The sequence below is a fragment of the Anopheles gambiae genome, chromosome 2 (assembly GCF_943734735.2).
Source record: "Anopheles gambiae chromosome 2, idAnoGambNW_F1_1, whole genome shotgun sequence".
Classification (NCBI taxonomy): domain Eukaryota; kingdom Metazoa; phylum Arthropoda; class Insecta; order Diptera; family Culicidae; genus Anopheles; species Anopheles gambiae.
The window spans coordinates 3,076,076-3,103,760 of NC_064601.1; the positions used below are offsets into that span (position 1 = coordinate 3,076,076).

At 47.4% G+C, this 27,685-nt stretch overlaps 3 protein-coding genes across 14 annotated transcripts in view; 2 read left to right on the top strand and 1 right to left on the bottom strand.

Annotated features, from left to right (window-relative positions):
• Positions 1–27,685, top strand: part of LOC1281848 (furin-like protease 1) — a 142,958-nt gene that overhangs the window by 37,856 nt on the left and 77,417 nt on the right. The gene's annotated exons all lie outside the window — the stretch shown is intronic.
• Positions 1,222–1,794, bottom strand: LOC133391875 (uncharacterized). The gene is made up of 2 exons (XM_061648452.1): positions 1,663–1,794; positions 1,222–1,535 (listed from the first exon to the last, which is right to left on the bottom strand). Exons 1-2 carry the CDS (start codon positions 1,675–1,677, stop codon positions 1,272–1,274), a joined length of 279 nt encoding a protein of 92 aa, XP_061504436.1. The 5' UTR covers positions 1,678–1,794; the 3' UTR covers positions 1,222–1,271.
• On the top strand, positions 2,464–3,225 carry LOC1281850 (cuticle protein 16.5). The gene is made up of 2 exons (XM_321816.4): positions 2,464–2,600; positions 2,679–3,225. Exons 1-2 carry the CDS (start codon positions 2,583–2,585, stop codon positions 3,057–3,059), a joined length of 399 nt encoding a protein of 132 aa, XP_321816.4. The 5' UTR covers positions 2,464–2,582; the 3' UTR covers positions 3,060–3,225.

Here is a 27,685-nt window from a genome sequence, read left to right on the forward strand (position 1 = left end):
AAAGGCGCATTTGTTCGTAGTAAATCTGTTACCTGAAAAAGGTGTGGGTTCAGCTCTGAATATGTGGTGTGTTTTTTGTTGTTGTTGTCGTTAGTACCTTTCTCTGCACGTAATTTTTCGCACGATGCCGTAGAAATTCGTTTCAAGTGGCTCACATTTTGCCTTTCTCCTTCACGTCCGTCCCGTTTACTGCTGGAGCGTTTCCGCTCTAATGAAGCGCTAGGCTCTTGATTCTCATTATGAGTGCAAGCGCGAGGAAAGTGGTTGCTTCTTAGGAAACAGATGAATGCAAAGTTTGTGGCTAAAGCACACGAGGCGTAGAGAAGTGAGGCCACTTCGAATCCTTTGCTGGCGGGGAATTCTTTCTGCCTCACTCTCTCTTGCCTCTTGAGTGTGCCTGTTTGCCCGTTATCTATGCTGTACGCTCGGGTTCAAACGGTGTGGTGGTACCTGGGAGAAGGAATGAAAAGTGCATAAAGAGGAAACTTAGGTCGCCTGAACATTGCATTAATTTTGCTTTTAACTTGCAAATCTCAGGCCCGCGGTGTATGTGTGGCAGGATGTGGGATGACATAATTGAAGCTTGCAGTAAAAGCACATTTTTCAAACCGGTAGAGGATGGAACCGTTAACGATGGTGATTTCTTTGAAGTGGTGTACAATTTTTGAACAATTTTGTGCTGTCTGAATAATATCCGCTTTACGATCACAACAAACAGCTTCACTGTAAAAAGTGTTGTACGGGTTTTAATTGTTTCTTAGTAGCATGAAAATGACAATTTTTTTGTATTGCTAAAAACGCCCATTCTAACCTCTGTACGTAGTCAGCTTTTCTGGGGTTAGACATATTTTTTCCAGGTCAGCGAATATTTCACAGCAAATTGGCCGTTGCGAACGCAATTAAATTACCCCACGGGGTCTTGGCGACCAGCTGCGCTGCTAGGAATTCAAAATTTTCTCTACTTGTTGTCGTTTTCCTGTAATAAAATCTATTTTTTATTTAATTTCATTTAAGGTAAGACCGGTGGAATGTTGCAACGGTGCAATCGCCCAGAGTTTGTCAAAGCATACAGCATTCTACATGAATTGTTCTCTATCATATACCATCCCAGGAACTGGTTGTGTGAGAAAGCGACAAAATTGTTCGACAAATCATTCACTGGGTATGTGTGTCCATTGATGTTTTATTGCTTTTTCAAACGAAAGGTTTTTAGGTGTGCGATTTTTATACTTTGCATACGGTCGAATGTCGTCCATATCGGATCCATGCGCTCACAGCACTAGCGAGGTGTACGGGGCGGCGGCAGCATAGGGAAGGGTGGCCGCGTACGGGAAGCCGGCCGTGTATGCCGCTGCGTAGGGAGTGGTGTAGGCAGCCAGGGCAGCAGGGGCGGCCGCATAGGGAGCAAGATAGGGCGACGCTACCGTGGCCACAGCAGGGGCAGCTACGACCGGGGCAGCTGCAGCCGTGTAAGCCAGCGGCACCAGGGGCTTGGCGGAGGTAGTAGCGGCAATAGCCAGCAGGGCAACAAAGATCTGAAGCGACGAATAGAATGTGAGGGATTAGAATGTAGAACGCGTGGGGAGTGTTCCTTTTGCGATTCAGGCTAAGGAGCGGATCCCCCGAGGAACGTGATGATGAGAAATGCGCTCTAACACTTACCACTTTGGCGAACATGTTGAGGATGTGTTGGCGAAAGTTGAAGACTAGACTGGATGTGCTGCAGACAGAGACTGTACTTTGGTTCACCACAGTACAGGTGGTTTTATACGATAGCCACACCTACGCTGCCGTGGTGTGTGGACAGCTCTGGATGGTTCAAACCCCGACTCGAAGCTCGATTGGTGATAGTGGTGGACACAAGCCTTGACCTTGGGTAACGGAACGGCCGCAGCGGTTATGTGATGTTGCTCTGCAGTGACTCAGACTGAACAGCTGCTCGATTCAACCATTACGCTCTACAATAATGTCTTTGATTGCTTAATCGAAGGTGTAGCGCATAGTCCTTGTGGTGTTGTTTCGTTGATTGAATTAAATATTTCGTCTGATACACTTGTGTGTCTCCGTTTCAAAGCCGCCTGCAATTCGTTTGGGGACAAAAAATGTGGTCCAAAATTAGCATACACACAGTGCGCGTAATGTGTGATGTGTAAAGCACGGTAGGAGGAGTGCGGCATACCGATGCTTCTCATTAATTCGTCAATTTAATTGCACTTGCGACGGAACGGGAGCAGCAGCCAATGCATCTTGGAGGTCGTCCCGTCGATTTAAAATTCCCCGGACGTAGTCAGTGCCCCGAGCGCAGTCGGAGTGTCGGAGTTGATCGTAACTTCATTTTGAATTCGGGCAGTTTTACGGACTTTGGGTGTCGTCGCGATCCCTTGAACCGCGATGTGATGGGGGATTAAAGCGTGTGTCTTCGCCGGGCTTCGAACTGGTGGGATGGTTGGTTGGCCACTCTCTTTTGATTATAAAAAGCTCAGTATCGGCAGGCAAAAGGCATCAGTTGCAATCGTGTCTTCACTGCAGTCAAGTATCTTCAGCTTATCAAGCCCCAACCACACCAAACAATCCCATCCAAGATGTACTCCAAAGTTGTGGTAAGTTTGGTCCTGCTGTACCTGTGCCACAGAATATCCACAGGATAGTAACAAATCGATTTCCGCTCCTTTCCGCAGATTGCCTTCGCTCTGTGCGTTCTGAGCACCGTTTCGGCCGGCGTCGTTCCCGTGGCGGCTCCGTTGGCGGCGGCTGGTGTCATTGCACCGTACGCCACGTCGTACAATGCGCACACGGTAAACCACAACATTGCTGCCCCGTACGTTGCGGCCACCCCTGTCGCCGCTCCGGTCGCTGTGGCCAAGTATGTCGCCGCGCCTGCCCCAGTGGCGGCCGTTGCACCAGCAGTGGCCAAGTACGTTGCTGCCCCGGCTGCCGCCTACACCGCTTACAGTGCGGCTCCGGCTGCCTACACCGCCTACAGTGCGGCTGGTGCTCCGGTGCTGCCGGCTGCCGCCTACACGGCCTACAGTGCCGCCACCTATCCGTACCTCTTCTAAAAGGTGCCTGTGATGTATTTCTGTTGATCTTGGCGATTCAAGAACGCTTGCCTTTCTGCTGTCCTGCAGTAGTACAGTTCTTACCGCAGGGGAGTTCCATCTCCCAGCTTAGCGATAACTTTCAATCAGTGTAATGCAAAATATACGAATAATTGTGTAACATAAATCCTTATCTTACTGCAAAGTTTTTCCCGTGCTTATTATTACCCAGTTAAGCAGAATAGCAAACCGATCCGTTTTTGGCTGGAAACCATTACAGGTCCGAATAATGGCACCTTCGGGGAAAAAAGTATTAGTGGAAGCGATTCCAAAATATGTTTGACGGCAGCACCTACTGTCATTCGCCTGTTCGTTTGCTAGCTGATTGGAGGGTGGACGGGTGGTCGGGACGTTGTGCGTATAAGCATGTCAGAGTGTAATTTGACGCGTTTGGCACGTAGGAGGCGACCCGGCACCGGCAATCGATAGCAACCGACGTCGGTGCCCTATTACTTGGAATGTTTAAAAGTAGCGCCAAGCGAAGATGTCGGTCAAAAAGGCAAAGTATCATTATTCGCCAGTTCGTGGAATGGATCTGTGCTGGCACGCTCCTTGGGGCATGATTTGTTATGCGTAAGCAAAGCATGGTCATATCTGCCGTATTGGCGACACGCTTCGTCGGCCTCTTCGTCTCCTCGTCTTGTGTCCTTTTTTGTCATTAAACGATCACGTGTTGCAAGTTAATGACATTTTTTCTCGGTAGCGAGAAGAATTTGATTAAAAGTGCACGTTTTTCGCGTTTTTTTTTTCTCTCATTGGCGTTGGTACGTCACGTGCTGCAAGCGCATGACTGTAATTATAAGGGTTTCTGGTCGGTTTTTCTTGAAGGTGTGAGAATGCTTAGCGCTCAGTTGCAGTGCGAAAGGGTATTTGTGATGGTTTTCTGTGAAAACGGAGACGTACTCACGCTTATTATTAATGCTGGATACATTTTTTCAACCGTTGGATTTTTATTTTCAAATCATCTTCCCAGTACGGTACGAAACGGGGAAGTGATGAGTCGCGTAGGGTTTTTGTTTTTTGTTTCGCCTGTTCGTAGCACTCGACGGTGTAAAGATAATTTATCATAATGAACACCAGCTCGAGCAGAGGGCTACATCATGCTTCCGTGCATTCAAAAAGCCCTCCCGGGTAAGATCGTTCCATCCTTCAGTTCTGCACGGTCAGGCTGTGATGAGGCTAGCGGAGGGCCATAAAAAATGTACGCTGATGGTAGTCGCCTAAACCTGCAAGATCGTTGCTGCTCATGCAATTGTTTGTATAATTTTAAATATCTTTCTTTCATTCTTGGCTGTGCTTGTGTGTGTCTTTTTTCAGGCCCTTACCTCAAGTCCACAAGCAGTAGGGACATGACGTTACGTTAGCGGCATCCACCGGTTGGGCAGACGAAGAAACCGCTGACAACTGCGCGCGGTGGTGCCCGGTGATATTATTTGGTGTGCTTTTTTGTTGGGGTGAATCGCGAGCTTATCGTCGTCCCGTGTGTGCAGCGGGTCAGAGAGGCAGAAACTGGGAGAGAGGTGTAGTACATTGCGCGAATGACATTTAGCATTGTGAATGCCAAAAGAAACATGCCGAAACATTCTTCCGGTTCGCAAGACGACAAAGCGGCTGTGTGTTAGGGAGCTAAATCCAGGAGGCACCATAATAGAGGAGTCACCGTGCGCGGCAGTTCCCTAAATGGAGAAAGAAAAGCTCACTCAACCAAACACACACAGAGGCATAGGCAAACAGTCACACATCAGCCAACCGAAGAAGGCATTCCGGGTTTTGGTCGGGATCTCTTGAGTGACGCTATTGTTGAAAGTGTGTGGTACAACTTCCGCAAACCGTGGTTAACTTTCGACCTTTGCTGCCGACCACGATCGTGTTAGGAGGGCGAGGTGATGGGTGGAGGGTTTGCGATGAAGAGTACATTGTCTTTCTTCAAAGGGAAGAGATTGGTTGGATAGGGTCGGAGCAAGATCGGGTAAAATGATTGCGGTGTCATGTATGTATGTCCGCACTTCCCTCTCAGGCCCTTTTCTTTCCAGCCGACGACAAGGGGCACGCTTCTCCGAGGCATCTGATCACCAAGGTCTCGCTTGTCGGGTGGAATGTCTTGGAGAGCCTGGAGCGTGCGAGGCGGGAAAGGTGCGGGGAGAAAGAAATGCAAAAGTTATGCTGCACTCGGGCAAAGTATACACGGGCGACATTCCGCACCAAAACCAGCTTAACCACACACCACCCGGCTTACCAGAACAACACAATGCACAATCGTAAATACAGCCGCGCTGCATCTCCCGGACAACACCGCACGCCGAAAAAAAACAACCGCGGAATGGTCCACATCATCATCTCCGCATCATCATCGTGTATGTGTGTGGCGGCTGCGTGTGTATGCTGACGCTTATCGTCGTCGTGGTTGTCATCGTCGGCATTGTCGTCGCGCCATTCCCGGGGAGCTTGCCAAACTGTCGAAACAATGTAGCGCCGAGAGTAAGCCAGCCAGGGCGGGGGGTGAGGGAAAGGGGTAGTGGAAAAGGATGCGCAAAAGGGAGTCATCCTTTTTCTTCGGCTTTTTTAATTTTCTTGCCCACTCAGCGGTGGGCTCGCTGGCAGCGGGTTTTGTGTTTTGCGCGAGCTCTTCCGTTCACGTTGTGTTTGTCGCTGTCCGAGCTTCCTGTATATGGTTTCCTCGTGCTCGTGCCCGTTTGCTACTCTACTACCGCACACAACCACCGGTTAACTGATTTCGCTTCACACCACCACCCGGCCAGTGAGGCGCGACGCAGCTCGCAGCTGCAACATAAATTTCGTCCGTTTGCATTTATGATGACATACGTGCATCCATTTTTGACGTCTCTATGCATCGCTAATGTTCCGCCGCAAAGATCCAGGCGGGGGGAATGCTTCTCTCCCGGGTGTGTCCCGGTGTTTGGGAGTCCGCTGCCCGGAAATAAAAGCTTGCATTGTGTAGTGTTTGCAGTTTGCAGAGCAGCCACACTCGAATATGTCGCTGGCTGTGCTAGCTTTACACAAACTCTCTTGCTCTGGCCCGGAAATGCAGGTGACTCATTCAGCAGCTTCTGTCGTTCGCTTGTTTTGAAATGCAACGTCACTCCACCCAGCTTCCAGCCGTGCGAGACCGTTTGCGTAACAGCAAGACGTATACACAAGACCAACCAGCCTAACGGACGAATCATACCGCGAAACCGCGAAGCACACACAATCGGATGGACGGTTTTTGTGTATGTTTTTTTTTCGTGGAAAAAATCTTCTCGTTCCCTTGATAACTTTCCCTCGATGTGAGGCGGTTAAGGGCAGCGCTGTGGTGTCGGTTGCTTACTTTATTGATGCGCTTCTTTTCATTGCGCATTGCTTGCTTGTCTCCTCGTTATATAGTGTACTGTAATCAGCATGTTAAGTTTGTGACGCGCTGTTTACCGTTGATTTGAGTTTTGATTGCCGTAGGGTGTTTATTTTTCAAGAAACTACGTCGTCATTTCAGCGTTTCCGTTTGATACGTTAGTCAATGTGGCAAAGAATGCGCTAAATGTGTCCATAAAATGTTTAGTTTTAGCGTAAAATTGGTATCAAGATTCGAAAGAGCTGCTTTAAATGTCTGATAGTTTTTCCTCAAACTCAAAACATCAATTTCCCAATTGCAGCCAACTTTCGCCAATTGGATGAACTTTGAACGATCGAATAGAACGAGCGAAAGACTGCAATAAGCTTATAGATAAAACATGATTGCATTAGTCCGACTTATTTTTCCCGCCACTGCAATAATGCTGCAACAGTAACGGAACGTTTTCTTTTGGTGCATTCTCTCTCCCATTCCACGATTAAAGGTAATGAAGATCATAATTGGAAATTTGCTAAGTTTTTCCATTAGTGCACCACCACCACCCGTTCAGAATGTGGATTAGCATATAAACCGTTTACGAGCACTCTTTTGCGCTTCACTTCAATCCCACGAACGCCGTTAAACTCGCCACAAAACTCTTCGCCCGAAGCCGTCGCTTTGATTGCAAAAAATAGTCGGAATATCTTCCGTCGGCGTTGAATTTGTCCTGGAATGCCCTTTGCGTCACAGGACGATGCAGTTGCATGAGGAGAGCTGTCTGCTTGCTGCTCGATTGGAATTTTCCACAGCTATTTACCCGCGCGGTTGGGCGACATCACGGGCTTTCCGATGCTTGCCAATTTCGCTCGCCGATTCTTGGCTGATAATGAAGACCGATTAAAGGGCGAATGCGAGTGGCCATGCATGGCGCGTGGAGAAGTTTTGCCCTCGTGGGGTTGTCTGGGATCGATTAAATGCAATTGGAATGATCTCTCTTTCTGATTTGACTCTATTACTCACTCATCAACAAACGATTCGGTAATGAGAATTGTGCCGTCGTTGGAACTTGCTGAACGCAAAATGTCAGAGTGTTTTGCCTCTCAATCAATAGCGACCAGAGAGGTCGTTCCGGATTTGTTGTAAAGTCAATGAATCATAATTATGTCGACTAATCGAAAGAACTTTACTTTGGCACACGGTTTAGTGCTGCTGACGCGAGCGATGGGCAGCATTCCAGTGAACTTAATCTAGGTCATGTTTATTAATGAGCTGTTGAAGGGAAAGAGAGAAGCTAGAGAGCTTTCGTTTCGTGGGAAATGGGAAGTACGGAGGCGTTGTTATCATTGCAAAAAGGGATCTGATGTAAGCTAGCGTGAGCGTCTTTGATAGTTTCAATAGCTGTGATTATTCATCCCCATTTGTACTCAGTTCTAGTTGGAATATCAAATACCTAGAGCTTATCTCACAAGGTTCCCGCATGAAGATCCCCGTAAACATGGTGCAAAATCTATCATCACTCTCGAGCCATGCCGGTAGCTCCGGGCGAAACGTTAAGAAGATGAAAATTTATGATTTAGCCACTAAAGCGCAGCTGCCTACTTGAGTACGCGGCACGGTTACGGGAAGGCTTAACCAGGCTTCACTAGTGACGCAGATAATGTCGACGGTAATGTTTATAATAGGCCATTGTGATAATGATTAACGCGGAAAACTTTGCGCTCGCAACGGGCCAGATTCTGGCATGATCGTACGCAGTCCAGTGAAGCTTGTTATTGGAGAAGAAAAGTCCCCAGTAATGGGTCCCTGCCATACCGTGCTGGCCTAGAGCACATAGCCGGGTGGGATATAAATCCACATTTTAAGCTTTGTTTATCGTCTTGGGAAATGCGTCCAGATGTAGGCTGGGGCGGAGAGATATGGGCGTCCAGGGAGCTTAAAGGGCAACTCTCGTTTCGCTATGATGGATGTGTCCCGGGTTCTTACTAGTTGGTAAGTGTGGCTAATTTGTGTCAGTGGATGCCTTTGCCTTCACAAACCCCCGCAATGTACGCAGGTGTTTGGGTACGCTCATGGGGAACTCGTGAAGGAGAATGTAAAGTTTTAGTAACTTCCTGACGGGTATATATAGGGGTGTTGCTAGCAGCACCGTGTACTGCGGTTGTAGGCAAATGTTGCGGAGCCACTGAAGCTGATTGAATTTAGCGATGAAACCCACGCGCTCTTGCCTTCGTGTGGTGCAGTGAAACGTACCATGATTACACATGTACGCAAGGATGTGCGTGTGTGTGTATGCGTACGTTTAGTGCAAAATGGCTCCGGCCGCATGCAGATGGCGCCGACGAAACTTACGAACCGCAAGCCGTAATGCACGGTATAGGTTTGTAATATATTTCTCATTTGAGCGAAACACCAAGTCGCGTTACATGTGGCCGTATCCTCTCCATCTGCTACTAGTTGGCAGTTGTCGCACATCGTCTGGAGCGTTGGTGCGCTCCGACAAAGCTGGAACCTGGAGCCATGTAATTGAATTGATACGATCCTAGGTGGAAAGTAGGTTATGGTACGCATTTGCGGTCCTTACACGCTAGTGAAGCACCGAAGGACAGATCCTTTGTTGTAAACTTCCTATGAATATGGTTTCACTGCATAAGGCATTCATTAGGAAGCTATTTATTTGTAGATTAAGAAAACTGAAACGAAACGTGCGCTATCGGTAGCTTGCTGTGATTTAATTTAAGCGTGTATTTCCAACGTGTTTCTGAGATCTTGGAGAATGGAGAATTCGACTACAATCTCAGCTTAATAATGCTGCAGAGTGCAGGGCGATGTCCTGTTTGCTATTATATTTCTTCGCAATGTCTTAAATTTCCAAAAATTCTGAAACACAAAATGTCTTCAGGAAAGAAAGCGCTAATGAAACCTGGATTCCTGGAAGATGAACGCTTTAAGATTGAGATCTCAACATCATGAAGACATCGCATGTTTTGGTTGTGTATCATATGCTGTGCGGAGAATGTCGGTCAATGTTGTGGAATTTATTCTTGCTCGTCTTCACATTTCAATACGCAACGCAAAAACGCATACCAACTTCCAATTAGCAGCGCTCGCGACAAGGACCTGCTGGGGCTGTGGTGCTTGTTAGTATTCTTGGGGCGTACAGTGCAAGATTTGCCGTTTGCGCCCTCGCCCGTCTCGGCATTGAACGTGCTATCCCTCCGTCCTCCTTGGCACCGTCTGGTTGGGAATTTAAAAAGATGAGGTATTAAAATTCATCACGTTCCATTCGCGTTTGTTACAAAGCCATGTGCTCTTGTTTTGCTGTACCATTCCCAAGACATTAGGAATCCCAGATGGCCATTAGCCGTAAAGAGCCTTTTATCAAGAGACATATGTTAGCGGTAACATACTTGGAGGCTCCTGTTGGTTTCTCTTTCATGCAACTGCCATTGCTTCTTTGTGTCGTGCCGTGCGCGTGGAAAGCCAACACATTCTGAGTGTGTATGTCTTTTGCGGTTAAAAATGTGGTTTGGCCATAAAATCATCGATTAATGTTGGGAGTTTATTAGCTTGTTGTCTGGTTTGCTGGTGCAAACTGGCACTGCTGCCGCCGCTGGTGCTAAAGTTAGCCTAAAAGCGTTTGCGTGTTTTGCCCGCGCGATGGCATTCCTTGGAAAATGGCGGTTAATTTTTGCCTTTTCGCAAGTGCAGAAAATATCGCAAAGCACTTCTGGCGGAAATTGGAACCGGCGGGGGAACTACTCGGGCATGGTGAATGGTTTCCGCGCTGCACTACCGGTTTCGTCGCCGATGTTTTCGCACAACCGTCAGAAATGGCAGCGGAAATGGATTTCGCGTTTGGGTGGAATTCTTTCATGTCATTCAAATTTGCCTGCTGCCAAATCAACGTTTCGTCCGCCTGTCGGTTGGCTTTTAATTTCTCATTAACGGATGACGGGGTTAGTGACAGCTTGTCGGAAGCTTTTATTTGGTAAAGTTTTGCGCAAAGTTAAGGAACAACAGCATGATGCCAGCACCAGCACCAAGCGCTAGTGATCAAGCACGGCCAAGGACGCCCGAAGGTCGGCACAACCGATGGGCATTTGTTCGGGTGGCCACACCGTATGGAACGGAAGCGAAATCCGTTGCGTAAGAAATGGACAGAAACAATCGGGATTCGCCATCGGTATGTGCAAAAAAAAAAAACGACTGTGCGCAAAGTGACAAAAAAGAAATGAACAAAACGACCGTGAATACGCGAACTCTTCTCGGATGTCGGAACGCTATCGGGCAGGCCAGACTTCGTGGTAGAGCAGCTCAGCGCAATTCGCCGAGAAAAGGATGTCGTCGGTTGCGGTCGCTCGCCCTGGGAAGGGTTATTTTAATTGAGTTTTCAAATAGTTCGAAGGGCTTTCCCACAATGGTACGGAACTGTGGAGCTGCTGCTTTGGCGGGATGGGCGAGGGCGGTAACGCGATAAGAAGGAGCCACAGAAAATTGCGTGCAGGAATGTGAACTTATTCTTTATTCGATTTCTTTATTTGCGCCCTTTGTATGTCAACCGCACCCTCCTTGTGGCATTGATGGCGTGGCGGTGAAGCGAGCGTTAGTTGGATATATTGATTTAAAAGTTGGCTAGAAGTTCAATTTGCTGAGAAATGTAATTGAAATCATATGGGTGGAGAGGTTTTGATTCACAAACTAAAGGTGCGCTAGATTTGAAGGAAAATCACTAATTTGTGTATGGAATTGTAAATTATAATTACTTTTTAATAATTGTTTACTTAATTCAGTTAAAATTGCAGTTCTGTTAGTGAAGATGTTTTGTTTACTGCATCCAGCCTGTGCCCTGTGCTTGTCTCATTGCAACAGCCAGCGGGCCATGGTGAAAGGGCCATTTTTTATCGGCTTATTCTCCTCCAACCTGCCCGGTTTCAGAATAAAAGCAGCCAAATGATGGACCGACCATGACGGTTGGCGGCGCTATTGTGTTTTACGGTCCGGGGGAAATTAACCTCAATCGGAGTTTTGTTTTCTTCGGTTGGATGAACGGCTCCACTATCATCGATTCATGGTGGTTGAGTTTTCGGTCACTCGGTACCGCGAGGGGGGAGTGATTAACTATCGATATCAGCAACCGCGTTTTGCAAACGAGTTCACTTACGATCGGTGGCTTGTTTTCACTTTCTAGCAAAACCTCGTGCAATCCAAGGATTATGCAATTGTGGTGAGATTTGTAGACAAACAAAAGTGAAAATGGTGGAAGGATTAATCAGAGCATAGAGAGCGTTTTATCGTTTCATTGTGTTTGCTTTCTCGTCATCTGAATGGGACTGCCATTTCCGCAGGCAGTTTGTTAATGGCCGTTTGTGGTGCTGTAAAACATGCATTTCCTTTAGGAATTCATTTATTGGTAGCAGCTGGGTAGCATGAATTATTTGAAGAATGGGATTTATCGGCTTCAGCTTTGAAACATTTAGCAAGACAAATGAACGAATCAATACAGCTTCTGAATGAAAATACATAGCAGAGTGAAACCGATCGTGCAGGAGCGTATGTTTGGACGAGACGATGATCATCATGCACTTCGCTTATAATTCTTACATTCGCACGATCATCAGATACTTGCAAAAACTCCATCTGTTGAGGCTGGTCGTGTGGTGGAAGTGATAAATTTTATCCTTTGCGGGCATACCTTAAACCGTCCAATACTATTCCTGCATAATAATACCGAGTGAGAGCAAAGGCGAGGCAAGGTGATGAAAACTGTACCTTCACCAGCAACAGAAGGACGTCTGAGAGCAGGCCCCGATGGGTGAGAAATGGCTGGTTGGTTTTCGGCTGCCCGTTTGGTCCGTTTGGTGGGGCAGCCGCCTAAGCGTGCATACGAGCAAAACCTCCGAAAAGGGAGAGCGACCGAGGGGCTTCTAAATTATTCACCGAAACCGCTCGACACCGACCCGATTCGCGTTAAAACCACCGTTTCTAACGTTTGGCTCGGGGCGGGGTAGGTTGCCATTCACTAATGCGCGTTTCATCCACCACCGCCATTACCGCCGGCTTCTCTTCCCCCCCCCCTCCCCCCCCCTGCACGTGCATCGGTTAGCGTGGTTTATTGCAGCAACTGTCCTGCTGGCCGAAAAGCAAAAGCGTCAGGGGTTTGCAAATAAGCGGCGGCAAATTTGGCTGCGAAAAACCGACGCACTCCGAATCCTTTCGCAATGGGCTTGTTTTTTGGGAATTGGTGGAGTCAGGCTGAACGCGCCTTGTTCGAAGCTTACTCCTCGTTAGGGAATAGAGGGGAAAAACAGGAGACGAACGGTTCTCTTTTTGCGGTTGTTGTTTGGCTGTCAAATATTGTTATTTGTTAGCGGTCGTGCTGTCTAAAATGCCTAGCTTCCGATGTGTGGCGAGCAGCAGCAGCAGCAGTAGCACCACCACCAATGGAACACAGCATCCGGTTTTCCCAGCGCTCATTAACCTGTCCAGTACCGCATGAAGAGAGTGTTCAGAATATTGCGTCCAATTTAATAACAATACCAAGTTGGTCAATGAAGCACGGTTGCTTTTTTTTTTGCATCACATAGTTGCGGGTTGTACCGAAAATTGTGCGGCAACTCGCTAATATTTGCACTAAGGGTGTGCAAACCGCCAAACCATCGAACCTTCTCCTCCACACCATTCTAAAGGTGGTCGTTTCAGGAGGTCGAGTGTACGTTTCACTTTTTTGCGAAGCGAATTTCCCATTCAACTCATTGCTTTTCCTTCCGTAAGGCAACAACCACCTGCCATAGCTTTGCCCCCCGGTGTATGTGTGGGTAGTAGCAGCCCTCCAGAGGTGGCCTCAAGCTGTGCGCAGACACGAGAAAATCGAGAGCTCCTCCGCTGCGTTTTGCTGCTGGTCATTGCTCAACATCAGAGCAGAGTCTGTTATGGTTAAAAATTTGTTGAACGTTTGGCAAGCATTGGCACCGCAACAGATGCCACAGTGGCAGATGCGAGTAGATCCCCGTAAGTAGTAGTCAAACCCCTGGTCCTGGTCGGACGGTGTGTTGCTATGCAAATACGCCATTTGTTGATGTACTGAGTTAATTATGTGTCTCGGTACGTTCATTATCGGGCGACGGGTGTGTATGGCTGACGAAGAACGGGCGAGGGATGGTAAAGTTAGTAAACGATGTTGCTCCCAGCGTTCCGTCCGTTCGGGAGCATGGACAGAGTGCGAGTCTGTTGCTGCTGATGTGCCGTGTAACTCTGTCGTGCGATTTTGTAGCATCCGGCGAGAAATTATGCCGCAAAATATAAAGCAATCGCATTAAAAAAGAATGCTCAATAGTATACTTTTCTATTACAGGAGAAAATTGATGCATTGACTTCCAAGCCTAATTGAAAGTATCATGAAAATATTCAATTTAATGTAAAGTTAGACCCTAAACAAGATTTAAATAATTATATTGCAAAGGTTATGTTACTGGTGCTTTTCGTAGTACAAAATTAAGACCCAACTAAGTGTGTCAACTTTGAAAAAAAAAAAACACGTAAAAACCGTTCTAAACTAATTAGAAAACCCATTCATTGTCTATTTCAAATAGAAAATGTCGCCAATGCACAATTGAAATTAAGGGTAAAGATATTTATTCCATTAGCATTTTAACTAACTTGCAACAGTTTTGCAACTAGTTTTACGCTTCCCTGGCCACCGTAATCGTTACCGAAGTAAGTCTTTTGTTTGATGAGGAAAATTCGTTAATTATGAATGTTCAGCGAAGAGCAAATAAGCGTTTTGAAAATCTGTCCTTAGCACGGTACTGCCGGGAACGAGTTATGAAGTGACAGCAGAAGCAGCTGATTGGAATTGCAAATTTATAGGAGTTTAACACCCTTTCCGCTGGGTGATTGCATGCGCCCCCCCCCCCCCCCCCCCCGAGCTCGCCCCCAAAACCCAGATGCAAATGACGAATTTCGCAGGCTTTTCTCGACGTCTAGCAGGGGGCAATGCTAAGAGGTGGAAAGGAGCGTTGTACGAGCTTACGCGCTCGTAAGGAAGTCGACAGATCTTGTCCGACCGTAAGTCGAGCACCAGAGAGCGTCCGACACGGCGGGTGCGTGCGGTGGGGTTCTCCTTAATATCCAGTCAAAAGTCAGTTACGGCTAAAACACACCGCGATTGCGTCCACTGATGGGGCCTCGGCGAAGAGCGTGTGAAAGTTCAAGGAGTTTTTTCATATCTATGCTAATTCGATGCTGCACATTGTTCCCATCTGAAAGCTCCCGGCGGCGGCACTGCGAACGCACGTGAGGCGGCACCGTCTCTGTGTGTGCTGCAGGGAGTGTGGAAAAGCGGCAAGCCTGGATAGAAAATATGTGTTTTGTCGCTTCTTTTTTTTTTTTTGGGTCGGCTCTGCTTCCGTGGTATCCGTTTCCGGTTCCGGAACGTTTTTTGCCTCTATCGTTTGACGGGTCAGGGAGAAGGTGTAGAAATCCTTGCAACGGAGAGCAATGGAAGCAGCACCGTGCGTAAGGCTTTGTTATGCCGAGAGTTCTTTAGAATTGAATTTTTACTCATCTATCGCGGCTTGGACACACGGCAAATGGTGAAGATGGGACGGAGGGGGAGGTTTTTCACAGATTCTTGCTCGGGGTGTTCGGGGTTCGCAGGCAAAACAGTAAACGACGTTTGCGCTATAATGGATTTTTATTTCAATGAAAACCACCACCGCCGCCGCCGCTGGCCGATTCGGGGGACTATCCGAAACGAATGAAACAATTTCTTTTCGGGGCGAGTCTCTTGTCCTTCTTTTTATCTTCCCTCCGATTGCAATGCTGACACACGTCACCGTTTGCGTTTTGACGAGAACATTATAAGCTGGAAAATTAATATTAATGAATTTGTTTTACCTTTCTCCATTTTTCTTCTCTTTCCTTTTTTTTCCAACAGGTAAGCGTGCGACGGGCTTGATGAGGGAAAATGACGATTTCTTACAAGCGGACGAGGAATTACTAGGATAGGTAGGATAGGTTTTACCTTCCGAAATGTGAAATGTGCTTTACAGGGTTGTTGATCATTTCCTTTTTCTCGTGCGGTTGGTAGTCGTCATAGCGGTACAATGAATTGCGTTTACCACAAAGCGCTTCACGAAGCGGAGTCGGGCCAATTGGCCGACAAACGTATGCAAGGGTCTCTCGCTCTCTGGTTACTGTTTACCTCTTATCTCTTTGCGGCTGACCGTGGGGCCGATCCCGCGGAAACGGTAATTGAATTATTACGTGAGGTATTTATGCGATCACTGGTAGCGCGGCTTCTGGCCGGCACAAACATTTACCAAACCCGGGCCGGAAAGCATACAAATGGCAATAGAACACACCGCTCCTTAACAGATGGCCGGAGTTGTTCGCAATGCCATGTTTGCTAGCGTAGCGATGGGGGAAGTTGGGGTGGTTGTTTGGGGTGTGTCGGCGGAGGTGTTGGCCTTTTTGTAAGTGTGCACATGCTCATGGCTTGGACAGTGCCTTCTATCTCCTGTAAGTTGTCGCTGTATTGCGCGGTTACGGCTAGGTAAAAGAATTTCTCCGTCCGGTCAGTGGTTGGTTGCGGGTGTCTTCTTGCATACCGTAGGACCTAGTTCTTCTCTGCGTGCGTGTGTGTGTATTTATCTGTTTGCCGTGTAGCGAAAAAGGGGTGTAATGACCATTCGTCACTGTGTGTTGTGTGTGTCACTGCTTCTCCCTGGTGCTGGTTATAATTCTACGTGCGTTCCGATGCGATGCGGATACTTGTTTGCTGCTGCCACATTGTTTGCGTACATAAGCGAGTGGCCCCCGCGAGCTGTTCGGGGGGTGGTGGTTTGCTGCTGGTTGTAAGAAAAAATATTTACCCAACTCGCTGGACGACACCGTGCGTTTCCGCAGCAGCAGCAGCGCAGGTTCGTTGTACTGAAGAGAGACGCAGCAAGGCGGAAACACTACTGGCAATTCTTGTGAAATCATGTTGAGCTCCTTTTTAATGGTACTTTTGGCTAGACAATCATTCCGTGGGTGGGCTTAGTCTCTATTTTGCCACAGAGAGAAGCTCCGCTGGCTGGGATAATGATGCGAGCGCGCGCTCGGCCCTGAAATACAGTCGCATTAATTTTATCGTGCAACATTAAAAGTTGGTTTTGAAAATTGAAATTAGACCCAAATTTTCCAAAAGCCCTCCTAAATTGTTCCCCTCCCACCTGCTCCACGCCCGCTGCCGAAGATGATCCCATGTTCTGGGTAATTTTATCACCTCCGCCGTCCGTTCGCTTGCGTTTTCGGGAAATCTTTGCATGCCATGGCCGAGCCTGATCCACGGCAAGCGACATAAAATGGTCGTAGATGGAAGGGAAGATTGTGTGGGACGTTTTTTTTGCCATCATCTTCTTCGCTTTACGTTGATAGCAAATTTAAAGCATCATCAGCCGCGTACCAGAAACGGCACATGTAAAAGTTTATCGTTTTATCATCGGCTTCGGTGTGTGGAGAGGGGCACGGTTTAGTGTGGCACTCGATATTGGCTGTTTTGCTGTGAAAAGCACGCAAGCAGTTTGCAAGGATCATAAACCACTGTGTGGGATCTTCAATCGGGGTCTCATTTGCCGCTGCTCGGGCGAGAGTGGAGCACAGTGGAACTCTTGAAATGGTGTCAGGAGCTTATCGCAATGGGATCTTTGTGGGCGATGTGTGCTCGTTGGATGTGTTTTTGCACACGGGGCATTAACGCTTCCATAAAATTGGTTTAAAAATTGGACATTATTTGAGCCGTTGTCTTACATTCGACAGCCGCATCTCGGTAAGATGGGCCTGGAAGCAAATTATGAGAAAATGGAAGCGCAAAATTGTTCCGTATTAACCCTGTTCATGCCTGTTCCTCTTGGTTTCAAAACAGTCCAGCAATGGGTGTCTCTTCAGCAAGAGCTTTTCTTGGAATTGCTCTGCTCAATGCATACTCTGAATGTCTGTGAGGTGCAAAATATGGAAAACAAGAAAACGTTATGTTCGCAACCCGTCTGCTGGTGTTGGTTGTGTATCCAAAGGATTGTTGTTTCCTGTCGCTCGGTGTGGTTCGTTTTTATGCTCTGATTGTTTGATGCATATGTTTATGCGCTTTAGTTCCGGTTTGGTAGCCGGTCTCGTAGCACAGTCGTCAACTCGTACGACTTAACAACATGCCCGTCATGGGTTCAATCCCCAAATAGACCGCGCCGCCATACGTAGGACTGACTATCCTGCTATGGGGGGAATCAATTAGTCACTGAAAGCCAAGCCCACAAGTGGGTACAGGCAGGCCTTGACCGACATCGGTTGTTGAGCCAAAGAAGAAGAAGAAGTTCCGGTTTGGTAAGCTTCAGCCACACCAACCATTAAAGGTAATTCAACAGTAAGAAGACGAAGATGTCTTTTTAAAGTGACCCTTGGGGCGTTCAAGATTTGCATCGATACAACAGTGCGACATGAAACTAAATTTTTATTACACCTTTATTCCTCATGCTGCTGCGGAGCTGGTTCAGCATTCTTGGCCAATCTTGGCATCTCCCGATTTTCCAATCAACCGTTCAAGAAGCAAGTGTTTGTTTTCCGATCCGCAAGACACCGTGCAGCTCTTGCATAAACTCCAAAGTGTACGTTAGGATTTTGTACACTACCGTTGCTCAGGTTGCTTGTACTGGCTGGGACGTCACAGGCGCCCGTGTTGTTCTTTATTGTTAGCCATTGAAGAAGGAAGTAACACGAGTTGACTGTGGTCAACAAGCAATTTCTTAAATGGTCATTCCGGAGTCATCGATTGGCAGTATCCGGAGTCACCGTAGAAGCGGCGACTCCCGGGGACGACGGTCCTTGGACCTCCCCTTCACCTGTTCTACCGCTTGCTGGACGCTATCTCTCCCGTGCGTTGTTGTGTTGTGCCGTAGCATCGTGGAGTGGAATTGCAAGACCATATTCTTTGCCGGAAGCAGCTATTGTCGGTCTATCGGCCCCACTGGATATTGGCCGTATCGTTTGGTGGACGATGTGTTGCATTGCGGCAAAAAGCTGAAAAGCATCGTGTAAGCAAGCAAGCTAAACTAAACAACGGAGAGCAGGTCGTTGTTAGTTTAAAGTTGGTGATGGTAAGTGAAATGAAAACATGCTACCGGCCGCAGCTGAGAGGGTTGTTGGGTCGTTCGCTCGTCATTTGTGCATGTAGGGGATTGAAGGATAAGACAAAGGATTGGGATAGGAGAGATGGGTAAACATTTTGCATTGATTGCGTTTGGTGTGATAAGTTTTCCGTTCTGATTACTTGTAGAGCAAATAACGAAAAAAAAGTAAAATAATCAAATCTCAGCAATGTCCAAACATTGACCAACTGGATATTTTAATGCAATTTTGAAATTGTTTAAGTGTAATAAACACGATACCTCTTCTAGTCAACTTCAAACCGGAGCGAGCTCTGCTTTAAGAATGCATGCCATCAGTATCTAGCTCTGCTCAACCAACATTTTAAGGGCTTTCAGGTGCTGAAGTTTAGAGGAATATTTGCGCAAGATGCTGGGGCGATGTTTTCAACTACGCCAGCGTTGGTTTCTATCAAACGATTTTACGATTATTACACTCCACCACCGATTTGCTCGGTCAGCAAGCAAGCAAGGGGAAATAATAAAAAAATAAAAATCCCGCCCACCATTGAATGGTCTTGAGTTCCGGTCGTGCTCTCACCGGCCGTACACCGCAAAACATAAAGAAAAAGGTTCTTTTTTCTTCTTTTCCTGGGACGTAAGAGACGATGAAGTTGGTTGGTGCGGTAAGGTGTAGTAAGTGTGAAAACTGTGGATTTTAGGTTTGAACGAATCGCGCTAGATTTTTTCCCATGTACACCAACTACCTTGCCGTTGTAGGCCGCCGGACATGCCGTGCAATGTGTGTGAGGTTTGGTTTTTTTTGTTTTCGGTAAAAAAGGGGGAAATTTGCTTTGGCTTGGAATACTCGTCCCAGTCGCTCGCCATTCTTCTGTCGGTCCTTTCGACCAACGTACGACTTATCGAGTGCAGCGTGTCGAGCGACTTAATCCGCCACGTTCTCGTAAGGACAGAGGGCAATGTTTACGGTTATCCTGAGTGAGTTGAAGTACGGTGCTCGAGTGCCACAGCTACTACTACGTCGGGCGCGTTAACACGTGCGGCAGTGGCAGCGTGGTCTAAGACCCGTTGCCGCCGGCCAACCGACGTTGGTGTAGAAGCAAAAGTTAACGAATGATATAAAGGGCTTCTGGGCAGCAGTGGCTCTCGTCGTCTGTGGCTGGACGACGACGGCGGTACGATGCTAAGGTCATCAACGTGCCAAACTCGGTCATAATGGAGGATCAGCAAAAGCTTAGAAACGTAGGAAGAACCGCTCTCGCTCGCTCGCTCCCTCCCGGGTAACGGGCAGGATGTGTCCCTGCGAGGAGAAGGAAATTAAGCGCGTAATTGATGGCCGGCTATTCTGTGCTGCAGCTTCCGGTTTTTCGGATTCCACGCAATCCCCACCTTGGATGGATGCGATGTACGCACGTGGGTGCGTTCTTTTTTTGTCCAATAAACAACAACGGATAAGAATAGGCTAGTTTCTCTTCCCCTACCGCTGAAGCATTTGCAGCGAGGCAAAGCAATAAAGTGTGGGGCCTGGCGGGTTAGGTCGTTTGTTTATTTGCCTGGATCGTTTGCTGCCGTATGTGGTATAATCAACAATCATCCTCCTTCAGACGGTTCAAGCACTCTGCGGTGCCCCGGTGATGAGGTTAATTTAAATGAAATCATTTGACATTTTCTTAAGAACTGGTTGTGGGACGTGCCGTGTGTAGAGTGGAATGAATGTGTGACATACCATTTCGTTGATAAAGTTTTAATTACACCGCATAAACGTTGTGCTGTGAACTTAAGCAATTGACTTAATTAATTTTGATTTGCACAACGCGCCATGTGCTTGGAAAATGAAGATGTAGAGTTGATGGGATATTCGATGGGGGAATTATATAGACATGGACGTTGCACGCTATCAACTGTCAAGACAGATGGTTTGAAGATATTTTTCGCAAAATTTACGTCGTCAGTGTCACGCTACAGCCTACACTGACAAATGTGAATTAACTGCCAAAATTCGATTACCATCCATCACGCGCCCTATGCTTTCATGACTTTCTGATCTCCCCATTGCACTCTGTTTATCGGTACAATGTAGTTTATGAGCTCTTTCTCTCCCATCATATATGGGTGTCATTAAATTTTACGACTGACGCTTTGTCACTCACGCCAGGGACACTCAAGTGGGCGAAGTGTCAGAAACCGATGATCCGCTTCAGACTTCCAATCTGCTCCTCCCACTTGGGCATTGGGAGTTATCTGTAGGGACAAAAGGGTTTTACTTTTTATGGTGCATTTTGGCAAACGTGTAACGTCACGGTCACGCAGCTGCCGGAGTAGATTTTCCTCCAAAAAGTTGTTACGAAGCGTATGTATGAGTTGCCACACAGTGTATAGTAGTGGGAGTTTTATCGCGGAATTTGATATCCTTTTTTAGCCTTTTGCTGAAGGAACAATCCGCTTCTGGTTTGGTGGCATGTGCCCGTTTAGTGAATGTACTCGATGCTTTTACTGCCAACGCCATTTGTCGGCTGGTTTTAGAAGTACGCACGGCAATAGAAATCGGGTTGTTGGCTTGTGCCGCCATCAAATCGATTGAACGAAACGGCAAGTGTAAATCTATGAATATAGATGTGTCTTAATGTAATGATAGCTCCATGGATGGAAAGAAAGTTGTGTACGCTGTGTTAGAATTTGCTGAGACAGATGATACTGCTGCGGAAAGTACCCTCAAATGTAAGTTTAGTTGTTAGGTGAAGATAAATGAATACTAGGCACGTTTGTGTGTCTTCTTGGCTTGGCTTTCGATGCAATATCCACGTTGATTGTATTGCTCGAGCGTTTGTATTTTATCATTTATCATGATTATTTCAACGCACTGCCATCGCAAATTGAAATCAAATGTTTCACCATCAACATGCATGAAGCAATTAGCGATTGACGTATTTTCTCACCTTCCCCGACACACCGTCGTCGATCCGCCGTCGATGGTGGTGGGGATGAAGCACAGAAACAAATAGACATCCACCGTATGATTGATGATTTCCATTAATTACTAGAACGACGGTGTGGAGCAAGTTAATTCGACCCGACCCGCTGGAGCAAGTTGGCGTGCCTTACCGGCGGGTGGCTGTGTGTTTACCGTGTAGATCTCCGGATTACAAATAGCGTCTTGGTAGTATCGTTTGTTTCGCTGTGCGCCCTACCTACGAGCGAGCGAGCTACGCACAAACTTTCTGGATATTCATTTCGTGGTCGGCAGCGTCGGATCAAAGCCGCAACTCTTTCGCGCACTAGCCATGGTCGAACGAAACCAAAATCCACACACACACACACACACACAGACACAAGCAAACAAACTTCTATTTTTCAGCAGTACCGAGAGCATCGATCACGGTTAACTTCTCTCGGTTCAATCTCAGTCCGCTGACTGCGGGAGGGGATTAGTGTCGGCGTGTGGTTGTGGTGCCGCCGCGCGTGCTCCTACTAACGGAAAACTTATGCCGCGCGCGCCCAGTGTGAACGGGGTGTTGTAGTGCCAGTTGGGCAATTGGGTTGGGTTGCGAAGGGGAAAAGAAAACGTTCAACGCTTCCCTAAAGCGTAATCTCCGCGCACGTCGTCTTCCTGCCCGCACCACAAGCGCCTGACTATGATTAATCGCGAAAGTGCAAAGGCAAAGCCAACGCGTCAGTGTAAGCCTCATTAATTCTATTTTCTCGTCAGTTTTTCCAAGCTCAGCTCACTGTGCAGCCGGTCGGTCGGTGGGTGCCTGTGACGGCGAGAAACATTGAGAACGTTCAGTAACTCTGCCGTCGCCGTATCGACTCTTAGCGCCCACCCGTATTCGACGGCACACAGGAAGACCACACAGTCGCGGTAAAGTTGGCGCGCGTTTTCCGAGGCATCGTTTTAGGCTGAAGAAGCAGTCACAGGCGGCAAGGTTTATGGATGGTTGAAAAATTGGAACCAATCGACTCGATTCCTCGGCAAACGTAAGGGCCGTAGCCGGCTAAGGGCTTCCGTTTTTGTTGTACGATCGGTGTAGAATTAATTACCATTTTTCCGTTTTCCCAAAAGTTCCAGCACTCGAAACCCAATTGATAGGAAAACGATATATTTCAGCGCGAGCTTGAGGAGTGATTTGGTAATTAATTTTCTCACCCCTTGTTTTTAAGCTCCCCCGCGAAGCATTTATTTTTTTTTGTTTTGCGTTGGGTCATAGGCTAATGGAGGGATACTTCAAGTTGACTGTCTGTGCGACCATCTGAGGCAGGGATCAGTTTTCGAGTGCGATCTAAAACACCATAAATCGTTACCAGATCAAAGCGCTCCCGAGTTAGCCTGCGAGCTCTAATGGGTTTTGGGGTTTTTGGGGGTGGAAGCTGTCGACAGATTTCGTCCATCGCCGGCAGCAAATAAACAAGCGTTTAAAATCCATTTGCCGCGTTTCGCGCTCGCGGGTTAAGCCCTCTACACCAGGCTATTACGAAATAATTATATGACGGTGGTCAAACACAGATGGATAAAGGCGCAGAGAAAATTAAGGTGATGTTGGAAATGTTCGTTTGAAGCCCAGCTCGTTTTCCACAGTTTGATAAATATACTTCACCGTTGAGCATATTGCGCACGGGCGGCGGTAGTAGTAGCGCCTTCCCTTCTCCCGTATTATTGCCCTCCCCCAAGAGATAGATCGGATCGAAGCGTCAGTATCGTGGAATGAATAAGTAATCTGAAATTAATTTTTAATTGCTTCTCCATTTTCTGTAAGCCTCACCCATCCGGCACTCCCTGGAGGAGGTGGTGGCGAATGGAGATTGAGAGACAGAGGTCGGAAAACGATTTCCGTCACCGGATTACCGAACCAAAGGCGAAATGAAACATAACCCTAAAAAAAGCGAAAGAAAAAAGATCTGTTTCGGTGGTTGATGCTGAACACCCCATGCGAAGTGTGGGCAGCCTCTCTCTTTTTCTCTCTCTCTTTCTCTTTGTATTTTGTGCTCTTGTTCGCTCTTACTTAGTGTTCCGATTTATATCGCCTTCTGCTATCAATTGGTTAAGAAAATATCGATTTCCATTTGCAGCCATTTAAGGGGACTTACGGGAGATTAAATTGTCGCTCTTCGACTCCCACCGCTTGATTCCGCTTGGGACACTTGGCAGTTGGCAGGGGGAGGGGGTTCCATCCTGGCACCCGGAGTGGTTTCGGAAAAATCGGAAGCAGTCGTCGCGATGGCGTGAAGCAAACGGTTGGCAAACAGCTGGAGCCAGCCTGGTGCAGTGCAAGTGAGAGCAAGACTCACACGCGCGCGCGAAGAATTGGCGAAAAAAGATTTCGCCTTGGTGGTGGTGGTGCTGGGCGTACGTAAGAAATTCTAGCCGGTGCCACGACAGTGCCACCGTTGGAGGGCGCTGGGTGGGTGAGATTGGTGCAATGAAATTTTATGGCCCGTCACGGATCTTTTCGGCACCATTCGTGTCCGGTTTTTACTTTCGCTTCCTTCGCCCGAGGTAGCAGAAAGGTGGGTGGATAGGAGGAGATCACCGTTGTTGTCATCGTCGTCGCGGGTTGTGTTGTCAATGGGATTTCGGTGGTTCCGGTAGTGCGCCCCGCATTGACCTGGTGGATGGGATGCTTTCACTTTTACAAGCTCCCTTGAGATGGAGAAGCAGGTGTGTGTGTGTTGCGCCTGGAAGATGGCAAGATGAATCCTTGGTTGCTCGTTTAGGAGCTTACAGGAGCTTTATTTGAATGGCGATTACGATGATGAAGGTCACCATCGTTTGCTGTGCGTGTGCGTGCGCGTGCACTGGATGATGCGATCTAGGACGATGGTGACGTATAAAGCCTTCTCCCCCGAGAGAGGGCTAAGGTTAACCAGGTACCCGTTTTATGGCACGGTTTAATGGTTTGCCGGCGTATAAAAGAAATATGTCATCATAATTGGATTAGATTTGCTAATGAACTGGAAATCATCATCGGCTTTTACTACGCCGTTAAACGGCTGAACTGATCCTGTAATAACGTGTGTAGACACAGCACAGGATGTAGACGGAATTATGGGTGAAGATATATGAAAGTGGCATTACGGGTGTGGTTGTTTGGAAAATTGAAATGTTTTCTGTTAATCTAAGCAAAACTGTACATCAATAACTCTTTTGGCAAGTGAGTTATTTAGATGCACTCCTGTGTTCAACTCAAAAACATTTCATTACTGTAATGCAGACTTCAATGACAGCGGCTTGTTGACAGACTTATCCGGAAACACCGTAACACTGGCGCTGATCAAATGGGTTTTACTTTGTGTGGTGCTTCGGGAAATGATTCCATCCAGCGGATATGTATCAGCACCTTCCCCCCCCCCCCCCCTCATCCTTCCCAGAATGACTGCGTGCGGTGCCGGTTAGCCAAGCGTGCTGAAAAATCCTAACCCAGCGAGTGAATGCTTCTGGCCGTTCGAGATCAAAATGATGTTGCGTTCGCTTTGAAAAGTTTTCCGCTCGGAAAAGCTTGTGATTTCGGGAGGTACAGATTCCTGTGATGCGAAGCGTGCCGGCGTTTGTGGGATTTTTTGTTGTTGTTGTATCGCTCCCTGTCCATGTCCCTGGGTATGGTGTACGGTCGTAGAAGGAGGTTAACAATAAGGGTTGTTGCTGCTGCTGCTGCTGCTGCCACTGTCGGTTACTGTGTCAGAATGTAAATCCTGGGATATGCCGTTAGCAGAAAAGTCATGGTGATATCTTCCATTTCGGACCGTTAATCCAATTAACGCAGTCGGCAGTGATGCGTATAGCATGAGTTCTGCGTTATCTAGTAATGTATCCCGTTTTTTAGCTGTTTTGTTGAATAGTTCAGGTTTTGCTGTTTGATCATTCTGAAAGTGTGCGTTATTTGGTTTTTATCCTGAGGCTGGATTCAATTGTGCGCAAAGAACTTTCCCGAAACAGTGTACTATAAAAGCGAAAATAGATAACGATGGGGAAGTGCTTACAATGCCAATGCAGTAGTTAAAAAAACACATACAATTATTCAACATATCCATTGTATTTGTCACTAATGATGGGCAATTTCAATTAATTTGTTCGCTTCTCTCTTTAATCCATCATTTCCAGTATCGCGAGACCACAATTAAAAGATAATTGGTAATAGCCTCTCATTTGCAGTTGTCACATAATGTATATCAATATTGAAGCAACCTTTTAGCCGGTACGTTGGTAAAGCTTTCGATCGAAAAGGCGCAAAGTGAAACAGAACATCCACGAACGATCGGGCACACTGCAACGGTCTTCCCTCGGCCCTGTTCCGTTTAACCGTGCCCGATTTTTGGGAGGTAGCAAGGAAGGTTATGTAAATTTACATTAATCGCGTGGCTTGACACGGTTGGGTGGAAAATGTTCCTTCACACCCCCACCACCACACACCGTCGGGCCCCGTTGGCGTTAAACGGCTGGCGAAATGCGAACGGCAAACGCGGGCGAGGGCGCGGCACGATGTCAAATGTTGCGTGTCACTTTCGCACCGGGTTTGAGCAGCTTTCCCAACAACTCTAGTGGCAAAGAGAAGAGGCGTCGTGTGCACCCTTTCGGGGTGTCGTGATTTCACGCGTCCGTTATGTGTTTACGTCGAGGGTTATGAAAATTATGACACGGAACGGTGCGCAACACACAAGTGCTTGGGTCAGTCTGCGGTGTGTGCTCTGGGGAGAACTTAAAGCGCTTGGGGTCTTTATTATTTCCTTCTCTTCCGTTAGGGCATGCGTTGCATTTAAAAATAGCAGCAGATTGTTGTGATGGAAATTTTGTAAATTGGATTGTTTTTGTTCTGGAAAGAATTAATTTTGCTTGGTGTTTTGTAAATAACTTTAATTGATGCTGACTTTTTCTCTTTGATAAATGAGATTGTCCTGTTTTCCATAGTTTTGCAATACATTGCTTCGCACTAAATTCGAAAAAAATGGTTTGCTTGCCTATGATCCCCGCTCAGAATACTTCAATCGGACTCATCGGTTGGACGGTCCAAGAAATACACTTCAATCTGACGCTGCTCGGGTGAGACACGGGATGAGTGGACGGTGTCACAAATCCTGTTCCTATGACTCTTTTAAATTACACTGTTCGTTACTGTGTCGAACCGATCGTTTCACCGATTCGTATGCACACTGGATAGTCACATTCGGTATGTGACTAAAAACCAACCTCACTAAAAGGTGGAGGAAGATTGGATTTTCCCTTTCCGGTCGCTATGCATCAAAAGAATCACAGGAAATGGATCCTCGCAATGCTTTGAACATTGCTTCGAACAAACTGGTAAGGTTTTTGCACTGAAAAAGAAGACACATGGCACAGGAATAGTGGTGCTGCCAGGTTTTTCACAGCGAAAACGAATTGGATGGATCGTCGTCCGGTGTCCGTAGTTCTGGGGCGCAGCTCCAGCATACTAAACAGTTTATCGCACAGGTCTTGCTTGGGAATAGTCGCGCTGCTACGGAGTGGTTTGAATTCTAGGGACCAGAAATCATCATACACTATTGTGTGCGACAGAGCTTCTGAGTTGCGAGCAGTTGCCGGAGGCCTGGTCAGAGATACTGTGGCCCTAGATACTCCGGTCCATATCCGAGATGAGTCTCGGCAATCGTTCAGCATCTTCTCGGTTCACTAGTTGGTGTTTTTACAAAATGGTTCCTGTGTGTGCGTGCGTGTGTGTTCTTGTGTGAATGTCACTTTGGGCGAGACACATTCGACCTTTTACAGATTTGTGTTTGCTCTTTGGCCGAGAACGGACACACATCAGCTTTGAACGTATGAAGAAAACGGTGGTGAGCTGTGGAGCACCGTGTCTTAGCGTCGTCGCGCCTTATGCCTGTCCCCCCCCCCCCCCCCCCCCCCCCCCAGTGATAGGGTAGATCCAGGTCAGGCACGTTCGCTGTGTCAACTCATCAGACAGGGACGTGTAAGATTATTTGTGTACCTTGCCATGCCCTGTCAACTTTTAGGTATTTGTACGATGTGTGACGCCGGTTCGTGTTGGCTGCAGCTGTGTGCCGCCGGACGACCTGGGGTGCGGAAGTGCGAAAAGTTCATCTTCATTTGGTGAAAACGTTGGTCAGTGGTTGGAGTGTACTGGAAGCAAGCGGGCGAACGA